General features: G+C 45.9%; 1 protein-coding gene across 24 annotated transcripts in view; it reads right to left on the reverse strand.

The window, feature by feature from the left end:
• Positions 1-24,295, reverse strand: part of Mef2 (myocyte enhancer factor 2) — a 653,808-nt gene that overhangs the window by 12,096 nt on the left and 617,417 nt on the right. For 12 of the 24 annotated variants that reach the window (XM_069323711.1, XM_069323713.1, XM_069323708.1 and 9 more), the window contains 3 exons: positions 20,362-20,872; positions 7,896-8,099; positions 7,356-7,559 (listed from right to left, as the gene is read on the reverse strand). In XM_069323711.1, coding sequence (XP_069179812.1) covers positions 7,356-7,559; positions 7,896-8,099; positions 20,362-20,415 — 462 coding nt within the window. In that variant the 5' untranslated portion in view covers positions 20,416-20,872. The remainder of the gene's footprint in view (positions 1-7,355; positions 7,560-7,895; positions 8,100-20,361; positions 20,873-24,295) is intronic. The other 12 variants (XM_069323723.1, XM_069323718.1, XM_069323722.1 and 9 more) reach the window with 2 other exon arrangements.

Consider the following 24,295-nt stretch of genomic DNA (forward strand, 5'->3'; position numbering starts at 1 on the left):
TCCCTTTTTTTGGGCTCTTTGCTTCTTTGGCCGGTTTTCTTGTTCCTGCTTCCTCTTTTGGCTCTTTTTCTCGTGCAATAGTCCTGGCTGGCGCCTTCCCGCAGGGAGGGTGTGCGGTTCGGCCAGCGTGTTATGCGCATGCGCCGTGGAGTTTGTTTTGGTCTGGGCGATGGTTCAGTGCTGGGGTTTTGCGCCCTTTTTTGCTACAGTGCTTCGCCTCTCGTTCTTCTCCCTGGCTGCGGTATGTGCCCCTTTGCGCCAGGGGTGTCCTGGTTCCCAGTTGTGGGGAGGACACCGCGGTTTTCTGTGTCATGGGTGTGGACCGCCTCCTTCGCCTCTCCCTGTTCTCCTGCGGGTCCGGCTCTGGCGTCTTCACCTGGCGGTGCTCCCAAGTTCTTCTGGGCACGGTTGAGTCGTGTCAAGTTCGAGCCACCATTCGCCAGGTGAGTTTCTGCGGTCTGGCGTCTTTTGGCCGGGCGCTGGATGCGGCGGTGTTCATATACCTGTCTTTATTTAGGTATAATTTTGTACGACTGAGACCGTTCGCACACCAGTGACTGTCCCTTTATCACCCCTTCCTGTCCCCCTCCTGTGCATGTCCAACCCATGCTACAGTCGTTCAGGGGACCCTCCTTTTTTAATGTTGTGAGGTGTGGGGGTTGTAGGGTTGGTTCTGTACTCACCTGGTGAGGCTCCTGGCTGTGCTTGCAGGATTTGAGCTCTGGCTCTTGGGTCCCGCCTATCTGGTAGAACTTGCGGGATAGTACCAGTGGAGTGCAGTGGTGCTATTGGCACTTTTGGGGTACACTGTATTACCATCAGTGGTCTGTGCTTGTTACACGACCTACTTGCGAGCATAAGCCTTCTTGCTGGTTCGTCCGTGGACTTCCAGGGCGCACTGGCCTGTTTTCGTATGGCAGTTCCGGCCCGTCCTGGTTGTGGGGGTATGTGGGCCGGTGGACTGCTCCTAGCAGCTGCCTGGTGGGCCATCCTCTGGCCGGTCTGGCCTGACCTTGGGCCGGGCTTGAGGTGTAAAAGAGCTCCCAGTACCTCATCCAGCAGGTATCGAGCGGGGTTTCTCCGCCGTCGGTCGCCTGGTGCAGGTTTCTGGGCCTGCAGGGTTTTGTCGTGTCTCCGTTGGCCCTGTCTGGGGTCTGCCTGCTCCGTTCTCTGCCTTTGCAGAGGGGAGTTGCTATTTACATGTTGCATGTTGCAGTGGTGCCTGTTGCTGCTGCTGCTGCACGTGAGCATTGGTACCGTGTTTCACGGTGGCGTGTCCTTGTTCCTGTGTCCGGTTGTGGAGTGGCGCTTTGCTGCCGTTTTGTGCCTGGGGATTGCGTGGGGTTTTTGTCCCTGCCTGATTGTCCACCCCTGGTTGTTCTCCTGGTTTTTTTTTTTTTTGTGCTTCTGCTCTTTCTTCCTGCCTCTTCTGCAGCAGGAATGTTCTGCGTGTGTTCTTAGGCGTTGGTCAGCCTGTGTCCTGTGATGTGCTTCTTTGTTTCGGTCTGTTGCAGTTGTTCGGGCCCCTTGGTTCGGGTCCTGTTCTGGCGGCGACCCTTCCGCCTTCTTTGGTTTTCCTAGCTTGCCCTGCCGGTTGTTGTTGTTGTTTTATTTTTTTTGGGGGGGTTCTTGCGATGTCTCGCGTCGGACCCGTCGTTTCTGAACTCCTGGCGGGCTTGCATGCTTCGGAGTTTTTCTGTTCGGCAGACGTTCCATCTCCTTGTGCCGCCTGGGTTTCGGTGGTCGCGCCCGAGATCTTCTCGCGGCTCCGCCTTTTTCCTGGGCTCGGGGGGGCCTTGTCGGGGCTGCTTATGTTCTGCCTCGTGGTCTCGCCTCCGGTTGGTGGTCGGGTGGCTTCGTGGTAGGTGTCCCACCTGCGTGCTTCTTGGCGGCAGTATGGGGTATTTTGGCGGTCCTTCCTTTTCCTGTCCCTTCTTCGGTGGGTCCTTCTTGTTGGCTTGGTTTACTCTCGGCTTGGTTTTCTAGTGGGGGTTGGGGGCCGTCGTCTTGCCACATACTGTCGCCTCTTTTCGTGCGGCGCAGGCGGAGCCGCTTCAGCTTGCTTTCGGTCTTGGTGTTGCTTCTGCACCGTTAGTCAGCTGTCTTGTGCGTCATTTCACCTCCGGCCTGTTCGTGCGCCGCTTGCACCATCCTGGTCTCTGGTCAGCGTGCTCTGTCTTCTCCTCGGTTGGTAGTGCCCCTTCGGTTCCGGTGTGTTTTTTCGTCGGCTCTTTCCTTTGGGCCTTTGCCTCTGGGGGTCGGTTCGCTGTGTTTTCTTGCTCCTTCGGTTTTAGCGTTTTGGTTGTTTGATGGCAGCAGTCTCCATCTTTTCTGGCGCGGGGTGGGGCTGCTGCATTCTGGAGGGGTCCAGGGTTTGTTGGTGCTTCATTGGTCGGGCCGGGGGTGTGTCGTTTTTGTGTTCAGTGGCGGCCCTCTGCTGTTGTTTGCGTGCCACGGCGTTTGGGTCCGGAGCGCGTTTTGCGTTGATCCGGTTCTGTTCTTCCCGGTTCGCGGGTGATGGTGTCCCGGGTGGTCAGCCGTGTTCTTGTGGCTAAGCTGCCTGTGTTCTTCCCTTATGCCTGTGGCGTTCGTGGCTTCGCTGCTCTCGCTGCCGTCTGGGCGACGTGGCCTTGCAGTCTTTCGGGCATGGATTTTTGGTGTTCGTGCAGGGGCCTTGCTGCTCGTGGTTCTCGTGTTGTTCCCGGGATTTTCGGGGCTGTGGCGCCTTGGGTTGGCGTTTGCTGCCGGTTGTCTCGCCTCCTTGGGGGGTGCGTGGTGTCCGCCTCCCGGTTTTGTCCCTTTGACCTTCCTCTGTGGGTAGTTAGCTCCGGGGAGCCGACGGGGCTCCCCCCAGAAAACCAGCGTTGAATGTAATGAAACGCCATTTTCTGGGTGAGACCCGGAGGCTCCCCGGCAACCCTCCCTCCCTCCGGTCGGCGTTTTTCGCGTGTTTTGACATCCAGCCTCAGAACTGATGGGTGGATAGCCGGCGTGGGAGGTCTGGGGCTCCCCCTTCCCCCTCCCGGGGAGGGGGGAGCTGCGCAGACAGCGGCGCGGTGACGTATGACGTCATACTAGTTTCCGTGTTTTCTGTTGAAGAGTTCTATTCACTAGTTCGGCTTAGGTAGCAATTTTCACCAGAATAGGGGTTTGTTTTGGAATGCTTACCTTTCTGGATGCTTGACCCGGTCGATGGCAGACATAGAATGCTTCCAACCACACGGGGGTTTCTATAGGCCATTGCTCCCCTTGCCTCTCTGAGGGGGCCAGGTTCTGGCTCGTGGTCCCCGGTAGGCCCTAGAACTCCATACACATGACTGATGCCAAAGTCTGACATTAGCATATCAGCCGGTAAAGCTCCGGGGAGCCTCCGGGTCTCACCCAGAAAATGGCGTTTCATTACATTCAACGCTGGTTTGTTTCAATTCTTCCTCCGTGGTCTGACACTGTCATTCATTCATATATATATATATATAAACTAAGTTTAATATGTTCAACATTTTAATATACTGTACAGTATATAGTGCAGTACTAGCACGTATAAATAAATGAGACATTAACTTTTTTTTATATATACAGTACCAGTTCAGTATTATTTTCTGTAATATTTCATTAGAAATGTCTTTTAAACAAAGCCTGACATCTTACTCTCCTATTCTTGATGATCACAGCCTTCTTTCTCTCTATCACTGTTAGATTCTGGTAAGGCAGTGTTGGTACATTTTGGTACTGCAATCGGAGATCCCAGACAAAGTCTCTCCAGGAGATGACAACACCAGTGTGTTCTATGAATGTGCCTTGGTGCTCAATTTGCTCAAGAGTTAGTGTAACTCCAGATATACACTGTTCAGTATTGTAACTGGCATGGAAGAAAAATTGCCTCAATATACAATCATGTGCCCATGTTTGTCCACCGTATCCCTCAAAACTGTTACCGCTGTTTTTTTTTTAAGACCATGGCAAAAGCTTTTATTGGTCTATGTGGCTGTTACCTATATTTTAATAAACAAATTGAATGTAATAAATTAAACTTGATCCCACCTGTTCCTAGTGTGGTTTGGCTCTAATAAGAAACTACATTCATTGCAGTACTTTTAACAAAATTCATTGGATTTTTGAAACACACAAAGATGCCTTTCATGATCTCTTGCTTATGTGTTATTGAGGGGGTATAAATCCCTGAGTCAGGGGCTAAGTAAATGAGTGGCATGTATGTCTTCTAAAAATATAAACTTATTTTTGCAACACTGTCTAACGGCCATGTCAATGATCTTAGTATTACTATAAACAGTATGTACAAATGAGCACAAGCTTTGGACTTTGGATGCATTTCCTTTCCCAGTGTCAGGTACAAGAAGTCTGTTAGGGTTATTAGAGATCCTACCTAGACTAACTACTGACCTTTCCCAGGATGCAACCCACAACAGTTGCCAATCTCCTGAGTACCTATTGACTGCTAGGTAAACAGCGGCATTAGGTAGAAAGAAACTTTTCCCAAATACTTCTGTCCTGCCACAGGAATTGAACCAGAGACGTTTCGGCTGTGATCCTGAATGCGCTTAACTGCTTCCTTTTAAACAAATGGGCGTGTTATACTTGGCTGTTAATAATTATACCACATTAAATGTGATTATTTGCAGCCACCTCAAAAATGTTTTGCCATTCTTTCCCCTCCAGTCATTTACATAAACTAGGTAAGCCACTGAATATTTGTGAAAAGCCAACTACTATTTTCAATGCCTGCTTTCTTTTAACTCTACTATTTTCAATGCCTGCTTTCTTTTAACTCTACTATTTTCAATGCCTGCTTTCTTTTAACTCTACTATTTTCAATGCCTGCTTTCTTTTAACTACTATTTTCAATGCCTGCTTTCTTTTAACTCTACTATTTTCAATGCCTGCTTTCTTTTAATATATATTAACATTAATAGCTGGCCATAATTATTTTAATGTTTTAAGTAATTTCTTTTGACAAGAACCAAAGTTTGTGAATATCAATAATATACACTGTGCTGTACTACTGATCTTTACCATTTTGAACAGTGCAGCAATTATTTAAACAAGGGCTAGACTTATTCCCATTATTTAAATTACTAACCAGTGTACAATTTACATTGCATTTCAAAACTAGCACCAACCAGATACTGCATTTTACACACAGTGATTGCAAACTAGTAGATGTGTAATATACAGTGCTATTAAAGTATAGTACTGCCCGAATAGCCCGAATAAAGTATAGTACTTGCCCGAAACGCTATGTGTACTAGTGGCTTTAGGTATTGTATGTACTACCTCTATCTTTAAATCAAACAGAATGTTTGTACTGTAACTCTGCAACTATGTATGTACTTTTTCTAAATAAATTATTATTATTATACTGCACTAAGTAAATCATCCAACACATAGGATATAAAATTTAACACAATTTTGGCAACCCTGCAAAAAAGAAGTGGTCAAAAAAACATTCTTCCATATTTCTTTCTAGTGAATACAAAACGTCAGTGTAGCAGGGGGCTTGAACTCGTTGACCATGGGATAAACTTTAAGATAATGGACCATAAGGGAGGGCGTGGATTAGCAGTAATCAGCAACATAAGGGTGCGTGGTAAGGGATCACTGGCTTCACAGCACTACTTCACACTACAATGTATAAATCACTGGTCTAATTGCCACCTGTACAGTACTTAAAATTAGGCTGGTGGTGGAAAGGGGGCGACAAACCATAATGAGTTTGCCCATAAATCGCCCCAAGTCTCTACACACCCCACACTAAAGAGCCCCCCTTCCCAACTTCAACACCTCCTGTGCCCCACTATATTTATATTCAAGTGCAAGATTGATTATGAATAAACAAAAAATAGTAAAATTATGTAAAAATGTCTGTAGGTATAGTTAAAGAAATGTAACTACAGTATATACATCATGGTTCAGTTTTAACCTCTGTATTACCAATATTTTATGCATACTGGGTAATACAAAAAATGCATAACATAGTTTTAACAGTTAAGATGCAAAATAAAAACATCTTTGCCATATTTATTTGCTGGTGTGCTGTACTGTATTGTGCTTTGAATGTGTTTACTATATGATTATGTAAAGACATGAATATATAAATATTACTGCATTGATTCTATTTGTATCCAGTGATGCTGTCTTCATATGGAAGGTTCTGTAAAGAACAGCATATGTATTTGATTTGTCAGTGACAGGAAACCTGTTAAGCTGTTCTGCTTTTATTTCATATTTTGGCATTATTATAATAAGCAATTTGGTGGTTTTTGGTGGCATTCCCGGCATGAATAATATAGGTTTATTTCCCAAGTTAAAAAAATGTAAGATAGTGTTGTTGATAACTATTAATTAAACCAAAATATGAATGCATATATTATACATGAAAGGATTTACATATTTATATACTCTATTGTACTAAACACCACATATAAATACTGTACACCAGATCTACCAATATATACTGAAAATTTCAATAGAAAAATTATAACATCCTTATGCTACATGTACATTAATACCACACTAATATTACAGTATCAGGCAAGTGTGTGTGTGTGTGTGTGCACAATTAGACCTGGATACGAATAATTGCTAACGTGACTACTGAAACTAATTACATATCCTTCTCAGACTTGAAATTCTGTACAATACAGTAGTGTACTTTATTACATTATGCCTCATTTTTAATACTGTAACTAAATTTATAATTACTATTAATAAAGCTGAAATTGATGCTCATCTGAGAAGGTTTTGACATGTTATATCATCAGTTACTTTAAAAAAAAATACACTTCTAACATGCTAACATACACATTATTAAATACAATACCACAAAATGTCACATGCTCACTACACTGCCAATGTTGTATAGTCACATGCAAACTAAACTACTGGTATAAAACTATATATTATTAACAATGCTCTATATAACATGCTAGTTTAATAATGAATTTATGAACTTCCATGCTACTAAATACTGTAATGTCTTATGATTCTGTAAAAGCTCAGGTGAGCTACGGTTTAGTCTTGCAGGATTTTATTCCGATGTGCATAATGCTTATTTATGAATTTATTGATTTATTTAAAGCTATATGAATATTATGAAATCTATATGGATACTGCACTATAAAGTGTGAAAAAAACTTGAACCTCCAAAATCCTTTATACAGACATAAGCACCCTGATTGATAAAGTATATGCCTTAAGTTTTTACTGGAAAAATATATATAGCACTGCATTTTTCCTTTGGTATCCAGTCACCCCAAAATGAATATTTGATCATTAAAGCAATCAATAATCTATATATTTTTAAGAGTAAAACTTTGTTGATGAAGGATGATTATTACCTCGACAATATCATTATTGGTCCTGGACTCGTGAGGCTCATTATACTCGGTGTACTTGAGGAGGACCTTGTCCATGTCCGTGGAGGCATATTGGAATAGTTTGTTGCTAGAGTTAAAGATGATGAGTGCGATCTCACAGTCACACAACACCGACAACTCATATGCTTTTTTCATCAGACCAAACTTGCGCTTTGTGAATGTCACCTGTAATGTACAAACGAGCAGGGCTGTTAGCTCACAACAACACACGAGATGCTGGCGACGCAAGCCCACACCACCACCCACCCACCAGGGTCCACTGGAGTCGTTACAGGTAATGCTGTGTTCCCAGTTGGTGGGCAGTGTGGTGGGGCTACGCTCACCTGGGTTAGTGGGGGGGGAGAGGTAAAGCAGACACAACACTGCCGACACATGGCGTACACTCTGAAGTCACACTCCAAGCTGGAAGTTCTACTGGCAGCTGCAATAAATAGGGGGATAAGCATTTTAACAAGCACGTGAAGTTCAGTCAAAGGGGGGGTAACGCTGGTGCTTCTCTACCTCAATGATATTTTTGTTGGTGAGGGATTCGTGTGGCTCATTATATTCTGTGTACTTGAGCAGCACCTTGTCCATGTCCGTAGAGGCATACTGGTAAAGTTTGTTTGAGGACGAAAATATTATGAGTGCAATCTCACAGTCGCACAACACTGACAGTTCATAGGCCTTCTTCATCACTCCAAACTTCCGCTTGTTGAAGGTCACCTGTCGATTAGGGAGGAAATGCTGAATGGTTATTAAGAGGTTAGCAAGAAGTCACAAACGTAATCTGATATGTTGCAACGATTAAAAACCTTTTATTAATATCTTGATGTATATTGTAATGACCTTAAATTATAACACACAAAAGAATTAATCAAACCACATCTTTACGTGGCTATTAACAATAGCGAGTGATTTCCAATCTTTTGAAGAATAGTGATCCTGTCAATTTTGCTGAACTAGAACCATTTCCGAGACCCCCCCATACTGTCTGTCTGTCTCTCTTCCTACCCTCCATACTGTCTGCCTCTCTTCCTACCCTCCATACTGTCTGCCTCTCTTCCTACCCTCCATACTGTCTGCCTCTCTTCCTACCCTCCATACTGTCTGTCTCTTCCCTACCTTCCATACCCTTTTCACAACAAAATTGGTTATGTACACTACAAGAAGTTGAGACAATTGCAGTATACTCATCACTTCTCCAATTTTACCTAGAAATAAGACTGGATGAAAGTGGGAGGGGAAACTGCCACTGAACCTATGTAAACAATGTACAAGTAGTACGTAATAGCCAGAACTGTACTACTTGGCCTAGTATGCAAGGAACGATTGGCTTGACAGGCAGAACTTTATTCGTTATTTTCAAATATTTCTTTCCAAATTAATTCTTTTCAAACAATAATAGGAAAATGATTTACTGACTTTGATAGGCTCGATCAAATTTCTATGTTAGTTTTAACTCAAAATAACAAAAACAAATCAACTTGCCCTATTAGATAACCACTCATTATATATATATATATATATATATATATATATATATATATATATATATATATATATATATATATATATATATATATATATATATATATATATATATCGTACCTAGTAGCCAAAACTCACTTCTCAGCCTACTATGCAAGGCCCGATTTGCCTAATAAGCCAAGTTTTCATGAATTAATTGTTTTTCGACTACCTAACCTACCTAACCTAACCTAACCTAACTTTTTCGGCTACCTAACCTAACCTAACCTATAAAGATAGGTTAGGTTAGGTTAGGTAGGGTTGGTTAGGTTCGGTCATATATCTACGTTAATTTTAACTCCAATGAAAAAAAATTGACCTAATACATAATGAAATGGGTAGATTTATCATTTCATAAGAAAAAATTTAGAGAAAATATATTAATTCAGGAAAACTTGGCTTATTAGGCAAATCGGGCCTTGCATAGTAGACTGAGAAGTGCGTTCTGGCTACTAGGTACGACATATATATATATATATATATATATATATATATATAATTATTTAATAATGTTGTGGGTAAAATTCAATCACGGGTGTGCCTTTCCCTGTAATAATGGTATCATGAGACAAGACTATTACTGGCCAGCCAGCAATATTTGAGCAGGGAGACGTTGTAATTATGCTTCAACCCTCCTCCCTGTAGCTCACACCAGGCGCTAAACATTTAACCTCTCTACACCCACCCTCCCCCATGACCTCTCTACACCCACCCTCCCCCATGACCTCTCTACACCCACCCTCCCCCATGACCTCCACACTCTCCCCCATGACCTCCACACCCACCCTCCCCCATGACCTCTCCACACTCACCCTCCCCCATGACCTCTCTACACCCACCCTCCCCCATGACCTCTCCACACCTACCCTCCCCCATGACCTCTCCACACCTACCCTCCCCCATGACCTCCACACCCACCCTCCCCCATGACCTCTCCACACTCACCCTCCCCCATGACCTCCACACCCACCCTCCCCCATGACCTTTCCACACCCACCCTCCCCCATGACCTCTCTACACCCACCCTCCCCCATGACCTCTCCACACCTACCCTCCCCCATGACCTCTCCACCCACCCTCCCCCATGACCTCCACACCCACCCTCCCCCATGACCTCCACACCCACCCTCCCCCATGACCTCCACACCCCATACAGTAAACACACACGGCACTATATACGACCTCAACCCCTCTCCAATTAACTCTTCCTTCCCTTCCCCATATAAACACACCGCCTCCAGTTACCTTACTAACCTTTCCTGCCCATCTACCCATCTACTACTACTAGGTTTGTCTACCCATCTACTTTACCCATATCAACCTTCCCCTCCTAATAAAAGTAACTTCGATATCAGTCCTCTTCCATAGACTCATATGTACATATAAACCTTTCCTTTAATATATATATATATATATATATATATATATATATATATATATATATATATATATATATATATATATATTTCACCTACGTTGGTCTCTCCCCTCACATCCATACGAAACATTGTAATCTTCCCTACCATTCAGACTCTCCCTTACCACCACCTTTTATCTTCCCATTCTTTATATTAAACTCTCCTATTTACACTATCCCCATTTTATCCCTTCTCCTTAAATCTTCCACAAAAACTTATTAGGGCCATTTTCCTGCTTCAGCCATATTAATCCTCCCTCCTGCACCCATATTAATCCTCCTGCACCCATATTAATCTTCCAGCACCCAAATTCCCCCCCCCCCATCACCCATATTAATACTTCTTCCAGTATCCATATTAATCCTCTCGCCTGCATCCCATATTAATCCTATCTCCAGCACTCATGTTAATCTACTCTCCAGCACCCATATTAATCCACTCTCCAACACCCATATTAATCCTCCCTCCAGCAGCCATATTAATTCTCTCTCCAGCATGATTAATATGGCTGCTGGAGGGAATCCAATGTGTAATAGTCAACAAAATAAAATCCGGTCCATCAACCGTGAAGAGCTCAGTCCTTCAGGGTACTGTGCTTGCTCCAGTACTTTTTCTCATCCTCATATCGGACATAGACAAGAACACAACCTATAGTACTGTATCATCCTTTGCAGATGACACTAGGATTTTCATGAGAGTAGACAACATAGAGGACACGGCAAACCTTCAATCAGATGTAAATCAGGTTTTTCTATGGGCTACAGAAAATAATATGGTGTTTAACAAAGATAAGTTCCAGCTCATGAGCTACGGAAAAAACGGAAACCACGTACAAAACTCAGTCAAATCATAACATAGAACGAAAAGGCAATGTAAAGGATCTGGGTGTACTCATGTCGGAAGACCTTACCTTCAAAGAACACAATAAAGTAGCCGTCACAACTGCAAGAATAATGACAGGTTGGATAACAAGAACTTTTCACACTAGAGATGCTATACCGATGATGATACTTTTCAAAACGCTTGTGCTCTCTAGAGTGGAGTACTGCTGCACAATGACAGCCCCTTTCAAAGCTGGATAAATTGCTGACCTGGAGAGCGTGCAGAGATCCTTTACTGCTAAAATCCACTCAGTAAAACATCTAAACTATTGGGACCGACTAAAGAGCCTAAATCTGTATTCTTTCGGGAGAGATACATAATAATTTAGAAGTGGAAAATATTAGAGGGGCTGGTCCCAAACCTGCACACAGAAATAACATCACATGAGACCAGAAGGCATGGCAGGATGTGCAGAATACCCCCGTTGAAGAGCAGAGGTGCAACAGGTACTCTGAGAGAGAACTCTATCAACATCAGAGGCCAGAGACTGTTCAACACGCTTCCACTACACATAAGGGGCATAACTGGCCGACCCCTCACAGTGTTCAAGAGAGAACTGGATAAGCACCTCCAAAGGATACCTGATCAACCAGGCTGTGATTCATACGTCAGGCTGCGAGCAGCCGCGTCAAATAAGCCTGGTTGACCAGTCCAGCAACAAGGAGGTCTGGTCGACGACCGGGCCGCGGGGACGCTAAGCCCCGGAAACTCCTCAAGATAAGCACCCATGTTAATCCTTCCACCAGCACTCATTCTAATCCTCCCTCCAGCACCCATATTAATCCACTCCAGTACCCATATTAATCCACTCTCCAGCACCCATATTAATCCTCCCTCCAGCACCCATGTTAATCCTATCTCCAATACCCATATTAATCCTTCCATACAGCACCCATATTAATCCTCTCCCCTCAATTTTATTACCCCCCCCCCCTCGACGTGGAGACTAGATACTGCAGCCGTCCCTCCCCCCCCCCCAGCTCCACGGAGGGCGTCCTCTACTTCATACTGATTGCTTTAATTACTGATATAATGGTGTTGTGGAGGAACTGTGGGCGTGGGGCGTGCCGAAGACGGCACGGGGAATGCCTGCGAGGGTGTTGGACGTGCAGGCGAGGGTGTTGGACGTGCAGGCGAGGGTGTTGGACGTGCAGGCGAGGGTGTTGGACGTGCAGGCGAGGGTGTTGGACGTGCAGGCGAGGCGTGGGACGTGCAAGAGCGGCATGGGGGAATGCAGACGAGGAAGATGGATCTATATTTCTGCTAACACGAGGATCATAAAATAGTATGTCAATAAAGTCAAATCTGGATCCTCCACCCTCCCTGGGCACTGTGCTTGCCCCAGTAATCTTGCTTAAGTCAGAACCGACGCGATCAAAGACAAACTTTTATAGTGGAAATTGCAGATGACACACACAGAACCCTCCGCACCACTCTGGACCACATCGTCCACAGAAATATAAATTGACGTTCAATTAAGACAAGCTGCAGCTCCTTCGCAATGATATAAGCCAAGACATTAAATCCCGAGCACAGCTTGAGAGTAACCTTGTCCAGTTCAATGGGCTGGATGACGGAAACCTTTCGGGCAATAGATATCAAACCAATGATGGTAAGACAAACTCTATTTAGGGTGTAATCCTGCGGCACATTAACTGCACCGTTCAGGGTTGGAGAAGTTGCTGACTTGGGGAACGTGCCGGTAACATTCACAGCCACATGCCACTTAGAAGAGACACCTATATTACAATGAACGCTTACACTTAAGCTACACTCCCTGAACTAGAAGAGAGACGCGTTATAATCATCGTCTAGAAGACATCAGAAGCGACCGGATCAAACTAATCCGTCAGGCGATCAGGTTGTAGCAGAATGTGGAGAATGAGCCCATATAAAGTTAGCGGTGGACAGCTACCACATAATTCAATCAACACGCTTTCATTACCCTCTCTATATATGTAAGTGGGACAAATTTACCTGAAGGGTCATCATCTTTGGTGGCCTCGACAGGGAGAGGAAACCGACGGTTTGTTAAGCCCCCCCACCCCACCTTTTTCCAGCTAAAGTTTAAACAGAAATAATGTCTTGAAATTTACGGCTTCGGCGGGAATAGGCCATTCCTTTCCCCCGTCCCACCCCACCCTTGTCCTCTGGATGAGATGAATCCATCATGTCTGGTCTGCGGTGGCCCTCGAGGGCCCCCACCTTGCCGCTCCTGGTGTGGCAGTTGACTTAGTTCTGTCTCTTCTGTATTCAACCTTTTCCAAGGCAGATGTGTCCTTTTGAAGGCCAGGTATACATGAAGCGGCGAGGGATTGGGCAGCGGACACGAGGGTGCTGAGGGGAGTCGAGGGTGCTGAGGGGAGTCGAGGGTACTGAGGGGAGTCGTGGGTGCTAACTAGACTATGACTAACTATGACTACACACACGTGACGTTAACCCGTAGGACACCGTACGCGTTAACGTCACATCCCGTAAGGATGGGTTGACTTATACATGCTGCACACAAGAGTTACAGATGTGGAAGAGTTACACACATGGGACTGGAAGAGCTACACAGGTTTAAAGGGATAGGCAGGTGTGTGGGGGCAAGCGCGCGGCAGGTGGTGCAGATGGTCCGCTGTGTACACCTGGTGGCTATAGCTGTTTAAGCTATAGCCAACAGCTATAGTGGCTATAGCTGGTGGTGGCTGGTGGAACTATTCCGATTATTTCCCTGCATTTCTTGGACTCTTTTTATGTGTTTCCAGCTTTCCACCTAATCATGTTAATTTAAAGAGGCTCTTCTTGCCCACCTGGTCTATTTCTCCTTGAGTATCTTGTATATTGTGATCATGTCACCTTTGTGTCTTCTACGGTTGAGATTGAGTTTCCTCGTAGCTTAGTCCTGTTAAGTCCGGCACCAGTATTGTTATTGTTCACGAGGTGTGCATTCCATGCCGGTGTCACACGGTCAAGGGCCGACCTCACAAAGGCTATATAGATTGTCTTGGGGTATTGTATCGATTTTTAAATGCAGTTCTAATGTTTGCCAGTTTCCCGTGTGCTGCTGATGTTACACCGTGTGTGTGTGTGTGTGTGTGTGTGTGTGTGTGTGTGTGTGTGTGTGTGGGTGTGGGTGTGGGTGTGTGTGTGTGTGTGTGTGTGTGTGGGTGTGTGTGTGTGTGTGTGTGTGTGTGTGTGTGTGTGTGTGTGTGTGTGGGTGTGTGTGTGTGTGTGAGAGAGAGAGAGAGTTTAGTGTTTGCGTTGCGATTGTCTACTCTCAGGTTGTGTAAGAGTCTGAGAGTAGACATAATCGCTCATTTTTTACAGTCTGCTCATTTGTTGGAGTTTGTCAAAATCTTCCTGTAATTCTTTCTTATATAATCTTTCTCACCCACCTTCTTCGCCACTTTGACATCATCTGCAAACACTGACATATAGTGTTTCACATAAATTAGGAGCAGCAATGGTCCTAAGACCCATTCTTGAGGAAGTCCATTTGTCTCATCCTTGCAGCTCGATACCTTTCAGACCCTTTGCTTTCTGTCCAATAGGTACTCCCTTTACCCAGTTCAGTGGGTTTTTTTTCTCCAGTTATCCCAACTTGTCTCACCAGCCTTTCATCAACAACAACAACAACACAACCAGTTGATGTTGTCTCACCACAACAGCATCAATTTTTTTTTGTACAGTCATAGAACTCTAACACGATTGTCAGGCGTGACTTTACATTACATGAATGTTGCCCTTTCATTACAACGTTTATTTTCTCAACACACACACACACACACACACACACACACACACACACACACACACACACACACACACACACACACACACACACACACACCTTGTCGTTTTTCCGTGAGAGTACCACCCCCCATGTCTTAAGTCGACTCACATAATTTCTTGTGATAGAGACGTGGTGCTAGTGTTCTGTAATTATTACAACACAAACACTACATTCTGTCCTACATGAACAGCTAGCCAACACAGCTTACAATGAGTGATTGTCCACCCGACCACAGAAGGGGGGAAGATTGAAGCGCTTCTACAATACCAACCAACGCTCATATTTTCGTACCTCGAGGAGGAGCGTTCCTCCAGCCATCACGTAAACAGGAGTGACAAAGATCTTGCCTTCTCCTCCTCGCCGCCACCGCCGCCAGCAGCGACCTTACCACGCCGACTGTCCTATTATTAATGCATTTGCCTCAAGGTCAAGGCTTCTACACCACCCCAAAGCCTTCCTTCCACCGACCCATCGATTGTCTAAGTTGGTGCGAAGACTTTAGTGCCTCGTCATTGTCCCCCACTTGGTGGTGCGGTCATTAACATTCCGCTATTTGGCTCCACCGGAATAGTGCCAGAGTACTAATCCCCATCACGAGGGCCCGGCTATGAGTTGTTTTGGTTTGAAATGTGAGGTATAAATAATGAAGGAGGTTGCCAAATATAGAATCAATAGTGCTATTCTGGGGGAAGGTGAGGTGGGTGTTACTGTACTGTGGGTGGTGGGTCCTCACTCCTCCTGCCAGCAGCACTTACCACCCTCCACTCCTCACACGACACACTTGCCCCCCTCACACGTCCATCCTCATCCCTCCCCCTTCCTCACACACACACACACAACCCCTCACGCCACACTCACCTCCCAACACACACACGCACACAGAAGAGTTCGGGGAGACATTACATACAAAATTCTCAGGGGGAATTGACAGGGGTAGATAAGGACATTGACACGGGTAGATAAGGATAAGGATTATTTAACACGGGTGGTACTCGCACAAGGGGACACAGGTGGAAACTGAATACCCAAATGAGCCACAGAGACTTTTGTGAAGCCACGTAAGACAAACTGAAAGAAGTTTTTTCAGTGTCAGAGTAGTTAACAGATAGAATGCATTGGGCAGTGATGTGGTGGAGGCTGACTCCATACACAGTTTCAAATATAGATATGATAGAGCCCAGTAACCTCATGAACCTGTTCACCAGTTGACAGTTCAGAGGCCTCAAAGAGCTTCAGCTCTTTGAGGTTCTTCTGAAACTGAAGCGAAAGCACAACTAGGCGAGTACGTACACACACACACACACACACACACACACACACACACACACACACACACACACACCAAAGGTGACAAATCCTTGCACCTGAACAACATCGCTTAACTGGTTCTCACCAGCCGGGAACAGCCCGCGGCAGGGAAGGGTGGAGGTCTAGACTGGCTAAGGTACTTGGACCGTTTGGTAGGGCGACTTTGGTGTGTAAAGGTTGCAGAGGTCTGTAGGAGTCGAGGGGGAACGCCAACCAGTATCTGTGTCACTAGTATAGTGTTACTGGTGTGAGGAGTAAGTAATTATCAATAGAAGGCATCAAACCGGGAGGGCTATGTAGCACCATCTACTGAAACATTTCACACGCATGCTTACGTACGTGCGCTCACAAACATTCCATAAGGTCTCGCTCGAGAGACTCCGACCCAGACTAGCGAAGCAAGCTGATGTATTTGGAAGAGTCCTGAGGTGGGTCAGAGAGTATCTCTCAGGAAGAAGCAAAGGGTTACAGTGAGAGCAGAGACGTCAGAGTGGAGAGAGGTTACGAGTGGAGTACCACAAGGGTCGGTTCTAGGGACTATCCTGTTTCTAATAATCTGTCAATGACCTGAGAGGAAATTGGCTCCTTCATATCAATGTTTGCAGATGATGCAAAACTAGTGAGAAGAGACAGGACAGAGATTGTGATGAAATACAAACGGATTTGTAAATAAGTCTGACAAAAGGGCTCCTAGAGTTCAACTCAGCCAAATGCAAAGTTATGAGGATTGGAACAGGAGTGCGAAGGCCAGTGCAGCAGTATAGGATGAAGGGAAGGCAAATTCTTCAATCAGAAAAGGGAGAAAGACCTGAGAGAGGACATTACCCCAAATCTGATGCCAGAAGCTCACATCAACAGTTATGCTTATGTAATGTTCTTATGTAATCCTCACATGAAAAAGGACAAGCAAAGCTAGAAAAGGTCCAAAACTATGCGACGAGGCTCGTTCCTGAGCAGAAGGGATTGAGCTACTAGGAAACATTGAGAAAACTAAACCTTACCAAGCTGGAGGAAAGGCGAGATAGAGGGGTCATGATAACAACGTACAAGATTCTAAGGGAAATTGCCAAAGAGGACAAAACAGCATTGTTCAATGCCAGGAACAGATAAACGAGGGGGCCATCGATGAAAAATATACACAAATGAGTCACAAGAGACGTCAGAAATTACTTTTTTTTTCAGTTACAGCTGTCAATGAACAGAATAAGTGAAAACGTAGAAGTTGTTGAAGCTAATTCGAATATCTTGGTTATCTTGAGGTTATCTTGAGATGATTTCGGGGCTATTTTTTTAGTGTCCCCGCGGCCCGGTCGTCGACCAGGCCTCCACCCCCCAGGAAGCAGCCCGTGACAGCTGACTAACACCCAGGTACCTATTTTACTGCTAGGTAACAGGGGGGGGGGGGCATAGGGTGAAAGAAACTCTGCCCATTGTTTCTCGCCGGCGCCTGGGATCGAACCCAGAACCACAGGATCACAATTTTCAGGAATTTTCACAATCACAGGAATACAATTTTAAATATGACAAAAGCGTGAGAAATCAGTCATTGTATTAATCTAAGAACGTCATAAGGCGTGACTTGAAGCCTAGCTCGACCCTGCAAGTACATCTAGGTGAGTGCGCGCGCACGCACACACAACGGGATGGTGGTGGCTGAGTGGACAGCGTTCTAGGCTCCTGGACGTGGGGACCGGGGTTCAATTCCCGGCACTACCGGAAAAATAAATGGGCAGAATTTCCTTCACCCTCATGCTCCTGTTACCTAGCAGTAAATAGGTACGTGGGAGTTAGACAGCTGCTACGGGCTGCTTCCTGGGTGTGTGTGTATAGGGGGGGGGGGAATAGTAGTTAGTAACAGTTGATTGATTGACAGTTGAAAGGCGGCCCGAAAGAGCAGAGCTCAACCCCTGCAAGCACAACTAGATGAACAAACACACACACACACACACACACACACACACACACACACACACACACACACACACACACACACACACACACCAACCATGCAGACGGAGTTGTTTGCTGCATGTGGAGGTGGTTGTTGTTGCTGCAGCTTTAGCTACTCAGAACAAAGCGTCCATGTAGCACGGGCTAAGGTGAGCCCGTAGCATGCGCAGGAATAATAGGAGCTTATATACAAGAAACAGTCCACGTTCCAGTACTTATTAGAAGAGCGCGCGCGCGCGACGAACGCCCCAGCCCCCGCCCCCCTCTGGATGCCCCTAGCTGTAAACATCAACATGAACCTACCTTATGAACAAATCCACAAGGGCCGTGACGAGGGTTCGAACCTGCGTCCCAGAGCATCCCAGACGCTGCCTTAATCGACTGCGTCGGCCCTTGTGAATTTGTTCATTTGATGTACCAGGCTATTGTGACGTCTGTGTGTAGCCTAAGCTATCGCGCCCGGCACATTACCATCTAACAACGCGCTTATACAAATCTATATCTATCTATATCTATATATATATATCTCACAAGTCAAGCCTGGCCTCGGGCCGGGCTTGGGGAGTAGAAGAACTCCCAGAACCCCATCAACCAGGTATCACTTAGAACCAAACTATATCACTTAAGTTCGATAGTTTGTGCAACTTTCTGAATATGTCAGCGTTGCCAGCGGGGTTGCCAGCGGGAAATGAGCCAGGTTGTACGTGTACAATTACGAAACCTACACATCTAAGTTCGATCATGGCGACTTAAGTTTGTACTTATTAAACAGTTTACGAGGTCCAAATGGCTCTGCCGGGTCGTTTATAATCCGAGGTTACTGTTAAGGACAACTTCGTAGTGCATTAATTTGTTTTAATATTATAAAAACTAAGCCGCCAAGATTGGTGTAAGATGGATAGCTTTCGTAAGTGGACACGTAAATGGTTAATGAATTGGGGCTCAGGAGTCTTAGTGCTCGGTGATAGTTCGTGTCACTTCACATGCCTCAGCCTGCCTCAGTATAATTCTGTGGCGCGGGTTCGATTCCCGCACGAGGCAGAAACAAATGGGCAAAGTTTCTTTCACCCTGAATGCCCCTGTTACCTAGCAGTAAATAGGTACCTGGGAGTTAGTCAGCTGTCACGGGCTGCTTCCTGGGGGTGGAAGCCTGGTCGAGGACCGGGCCGCGGGGACACTAAAGCCCCGAAATCATCTCAAGATAGCCTATCCTCCCAGCCTATCCTCCGATAATGACTGTACTTATAACTACTGTTTGCCCAAACGTACAAAAATGGACTGTGGGACTTTAAAAGTTCATGTTTTGTACTGTCATTTACCCCAAATGGCATTCTATGAAAATGGTGCAGTAATTAAGGAACCTCAGCAAACCTGAGCAAGGCCTAACCAAGCAATTCTATACGGCCTAATTCTGTAGGCCTAATTCAAGCTTAATATACGCTATATTAGGCCTAATTTAGTATATATGCTATACTAGGTCTAGGAATATTACACAAAAATAATAGTTTTCGCAACAAAACTAATAGTACATAATATGAACTATGGGGACCGCAATATTCCTTTTCGGAACGTTCAACCAAATAGTTTTATAAGTACCATCCTTCTAGGAGGTACTTATGTAGTACTTCCTAGGTACTCCTAGGAGGTACTACAGGTGGCTCACCCGCCACCTGTAGCACAGCTCAAGATGGTAAAACACACACACACACACACACACACACACACACACACACACACACACACACACACGGTTCTCGCAAGCGTCCCCAACGTCCAGAAACTAACGTATTAAAGTGCCCCTTATCCTAACCTACCAGAGGATCCACCAACAGAAAACGGGACAATACGTCAAAAATACGTCGTTCTATTAGGCTGCCGGGTTGAATATATATATATATATATATATATATATATATATATATATATATATATATATATATATATATATATATATATATATATATATATATATATATAATATATACACATACACACGAGAGGATCTGTGGCGCTGGCTCGCACATTCCTTTAAGCTCCCCCAAAGGGAAGATGTCGATGCAATATATTCATTGCAAGTAATTATGACAACAAGTACTGAAGGGTTTTAGTGTGCGCGTCTCACCTGTCTGTTGCGCTCGTCGGTAATCCGAGAGATCTGAATCTTCTTGCGTCCCATCTTGGCTGTGTGGCGGGCTCTTGGTAGCTCTCACTCTGAGCGGCGTGTGGGCGTGTGCCAGGAGCAGGCGCTAGCAGCCGTAGTTGTATAAGGCAGCAGGAGCGGCGGCGTGCGTAGGAGAGGGGAGTTAAGAAGGCGGAAGCGATTCCGCTCCCTTACAAACACCGCACTCTAATATATATATATATTAATACCGGAGGAGGGGTTTAAGTAGAGGTGCTGAAGATCACAAAATGGTTCAAAGGACACGGCGTTATCACAGAAGGTGGTGAAGGCGTGGTTTGTGTGTGTGGGGGGAGAGGGGAGGGGGTTGGTTGGTCGGCTAGGCGTGCTGTGCACCGGTGGGTGTGGGTGTGTGTGGCACAGCACCTAGCCACACACTGCAGCCGGAACACTTCTCAATCGACCGTTCCTCACTCGTCACCTGCCTCACGAGCCTCACACTGCAGCTCTCAGACTGGAAATAACACAAAATACTTTACATTAGAATATGTATGCACGCAATTATTCAATTAAAATATACGTATATTAAAGACATATTTGCAAAATACATGCAAAATTCGCAGCTAAATGTATATGTTTTCTTAGATTTAATACAATCCAACAAATCAAATAACAAACACAATAACTACAATCTAAACACCTGCCACAATAACTACAATCTAAACACCTGCCACAATAACTACAATCTAAACACCTGCCACAATAACTACAATCTAAACACCTGCCACAATAACTACAATCTAAACACCTGCCACAATAACTACAATCTAAACACCTGCCACAATAACTACAATCTAAACACCTGCCACAATAACTACAATCTAAACACCTGCCACAATAACTACAATCTAAACACCTGCCACAATAACTACAATCTAAACACCTGCCACAATAAACATTAAACAATTAGTCAAAATTACATTCAACACGAGCAAGCATACTAATGCAATATACATTTAAAAAAAAAACATGTATAGTGGAAAGGATGCAAAAATGAATTCCCGAACGTTCACATTTCCCCATCATTGCCTGACGTGTTTGGCTAAGGTACAACTTAGCATCCTCAGAGGGGAAGAAAGCGGAGAGAGAGAGAGAGAGGGGAAGGTAGGATCAGTGACCTAAGATACGCCAGCGATCGGAACCTTGCATGCATTCACAGCGCCGAAGAATGTTTAGAATCAATATATCTTCGCGAGTTCGTCAATCAGACACAGAGCGGGCCAGCCAGAGAGAGATTGAGGCCCCACACACACACGGGAGAATATATATATCCCAGTGCAATATAATGAAGTAATGCCGCTCAATATCTTGATCTCTCTCTCTCAGGTCTGGCGGCACTTTATTGCTCACTGGTTCTGGCCCCTGGTGACCGCCGCCTCACCACCACCACAACAGTTCCGAAGGTCGGCGACGGTTTTCGATCGCCAAGTGACTGACTGACTGGCTGGTGGAGGTCACGGGTTCGTTGACCTTGCGCGCCGTCGTACGTTCTAGCGAGATGCCATTCACGACGCAACATCGTCCCCGCCCTCGTATCTTGGGAGTCCGTCCTCCCGCACTCGATATAGTCTCCTACCTGGCCTGATGATCTCCACACACACTTACACTCGAGGAAATAATTGACGAACTCAAGAAAGAGCTCACTGAAGAGACTCTCTCTCCCCTCCGGCAGAACTTAATCCAACCCTTTCTATCCCGCCCGGAGTTCGAATCCCCCTGGCGGGATAGAAAGGGTTGGATTACGTTAGCCTTTCACCTGATGAATGGTGAATTCTGGGGAAATTCAGTAGACTTGGGAAGGGGTGTCAGACATGTGGCTCTGCACACACCTGGACGCCCGCCACACCGCCTCGTGGTCCCCCCTCTTGTAAGACACCTTCAACCACCCACCTGCAGCCTCAGCCACCCACCTGTGTCACTAACAAGACAGGACCCTAGTGGGTGGGAGTGGGCGGTGAGCCTCCACCCCGTACCCGGGCGCTGGAACAAATGAGAATCGATGGAGTGGCGGTTCGTGGGTGTTGCTCCACCCCCCTCTCCCCCCCCCCCGTGTTTGTGTTTGGGATTATATGGACGTGTTGACCTGTGGCTGTCTCGGGTCCGTCTCTGTCTCGGGTCCGTCTCTGTCTCGGGTCCGTCTCTGTCTCGGGTCCTTCTCTGTCTCGGGTCCGTCTCTGTCTCGGGTCCGTCTCTGTCTCGGGTCCTTCTCTGTCTCGGGTCCTTCTCTGTCTCGGGTCCTTCTCTGTCTCGGGTCTGTCTCTGTCTCGGGTCCGTCTCTGTCTCGGGTCCGTCTCTGTCTCGGGTCCGTCTCTGTCTCGGGTCCGTCTCTGTCTCGGGTCCGTAGCATTACTGACATTTCACAGCGTTTAAGCTCACTGTGTGTACCATCATACTATCCTAAATGTTTTAGATATTTCTACATATCCAAACATGTGTTTGCACATGTGTGTGTATGTACACACATGCCAGCTCCGTGTGTATGTGGGATGAATCGACTACACCTGCCCCCCCCCATCCTACAACCGAACGAGTGAGCCTCAAAGCTCAAACATTAACATGAGATACAGAGCTGCTCTGGGATCGCTAGATTGTTTCAAGCGTAGGTTAGACGTGGATATGAGTGAGTTTAGGGTGGGTATAAGTAGGAGCTGCCTCCTCTGGGCCAACTGGCTCTCTCTGCATGTTGTTGTTAAAGATTTAGCCACTCAGGACGAAGTGTCCATGTAGCACGGGCTATGGTGAGCCCGTAACTCCTCTCTCTGCAGTTTCCTTTAGTTTTAAGTTAAGGTCAGGGTCAATACAGGGTCAAGGAGGTCAGGTGATGGTAGGAAAATACGGGAATGTGTCACAATTCACATTTCTGTGGAATGTCTTTTTTGAAGGTGGTCGATGGTGTCTTAAGGTAGTTCCAAGGATCACTATATCTGTCCCTGCGGCCTGATGATCAGCTCTCCTGGGTGGTGGTATGTTCAACCAGGCTGTTATAGCTCCCGCTGCTCGCAGATATCCAAAATTACAGCCCCGGTTGTTCAGATATCCTTTGGAGGTGAATATCAAGTTCTGTATATCTTCCTCTCGTGGTTTTTTTTCTTTGGTATTGAGTTTGGTTGTTCTTAAAGATGATGGACTGCGGCTTCCGGTTCCTGCCTGCGCGGTCATACTTGGGGGGGGGGGGGGATTTTGGGGGAGTATATCTACGCCCCAAGTTACTGCCTTGTGCTAACTTGCTCCAACAGGCTGTTGCTGCTTGGAGCGGCCCGCCGGCCCACCTATCCACTACAACCTGGTTGGTCCGGCACTTCTTGAGGAACGTGTCTATGTTTTTCTTTTTGAAAAAGTTCACCATTGTTCTGGTAATGTTACCTGTGCTTGCTGGGGGGGGGGGCCGCCCCCCCCCAGCCAGTCGTTATCGTCAGTCAGAAGGCAAGAATTCCACCCCCAAAGCAGAACTAGGTGAGTACACGCACACACACACACACACACACACACACACACACACACACACACACACACACACACACACACACACACACATATATACACACACACACAGAGCAGTCATGAGCCTAACAGTGGTTATGGGGAACTGACTATAGGGGGGAAATAAGTGGATGATAATTCACTATGGGAGAAATAAACTCCTTTCTGTCTTGTCCCTCACATCTTGCTTTGTTGTATCTGAAGGCTGTAGTTTAATAACCCTGACACCCCTACTCTCATAACCCCAACCTCTCCCAGACACCCCCCCATCCCCCACACCCCACTCACCAGATAACCCCCTCTCGAAACCCCCAACATCATCTCTCTCCCCCCTCACACCTCACCCCACAGCCACCCCCTCCCCAAACACCTCACCCCACAGCAACCCCCCCCCCAA

The sequence above is a fragment of the Procambarus clarkii genome, chromosome 13 (genome assembly GCF_040958095.1).
Source record: "Procambarus clarkii isolate CNS0578487 chromosome 13, FALCON_Pclarkii_2.0, whole genome shotgun sequence".
In the NCBI taxonomy this organism is placed as follows: Eukaryota; Metazoa; Arthropoda; class Malacostraca; order Decapoda; family Cambaridae; genus Procambarus; species Procambarus clarkii.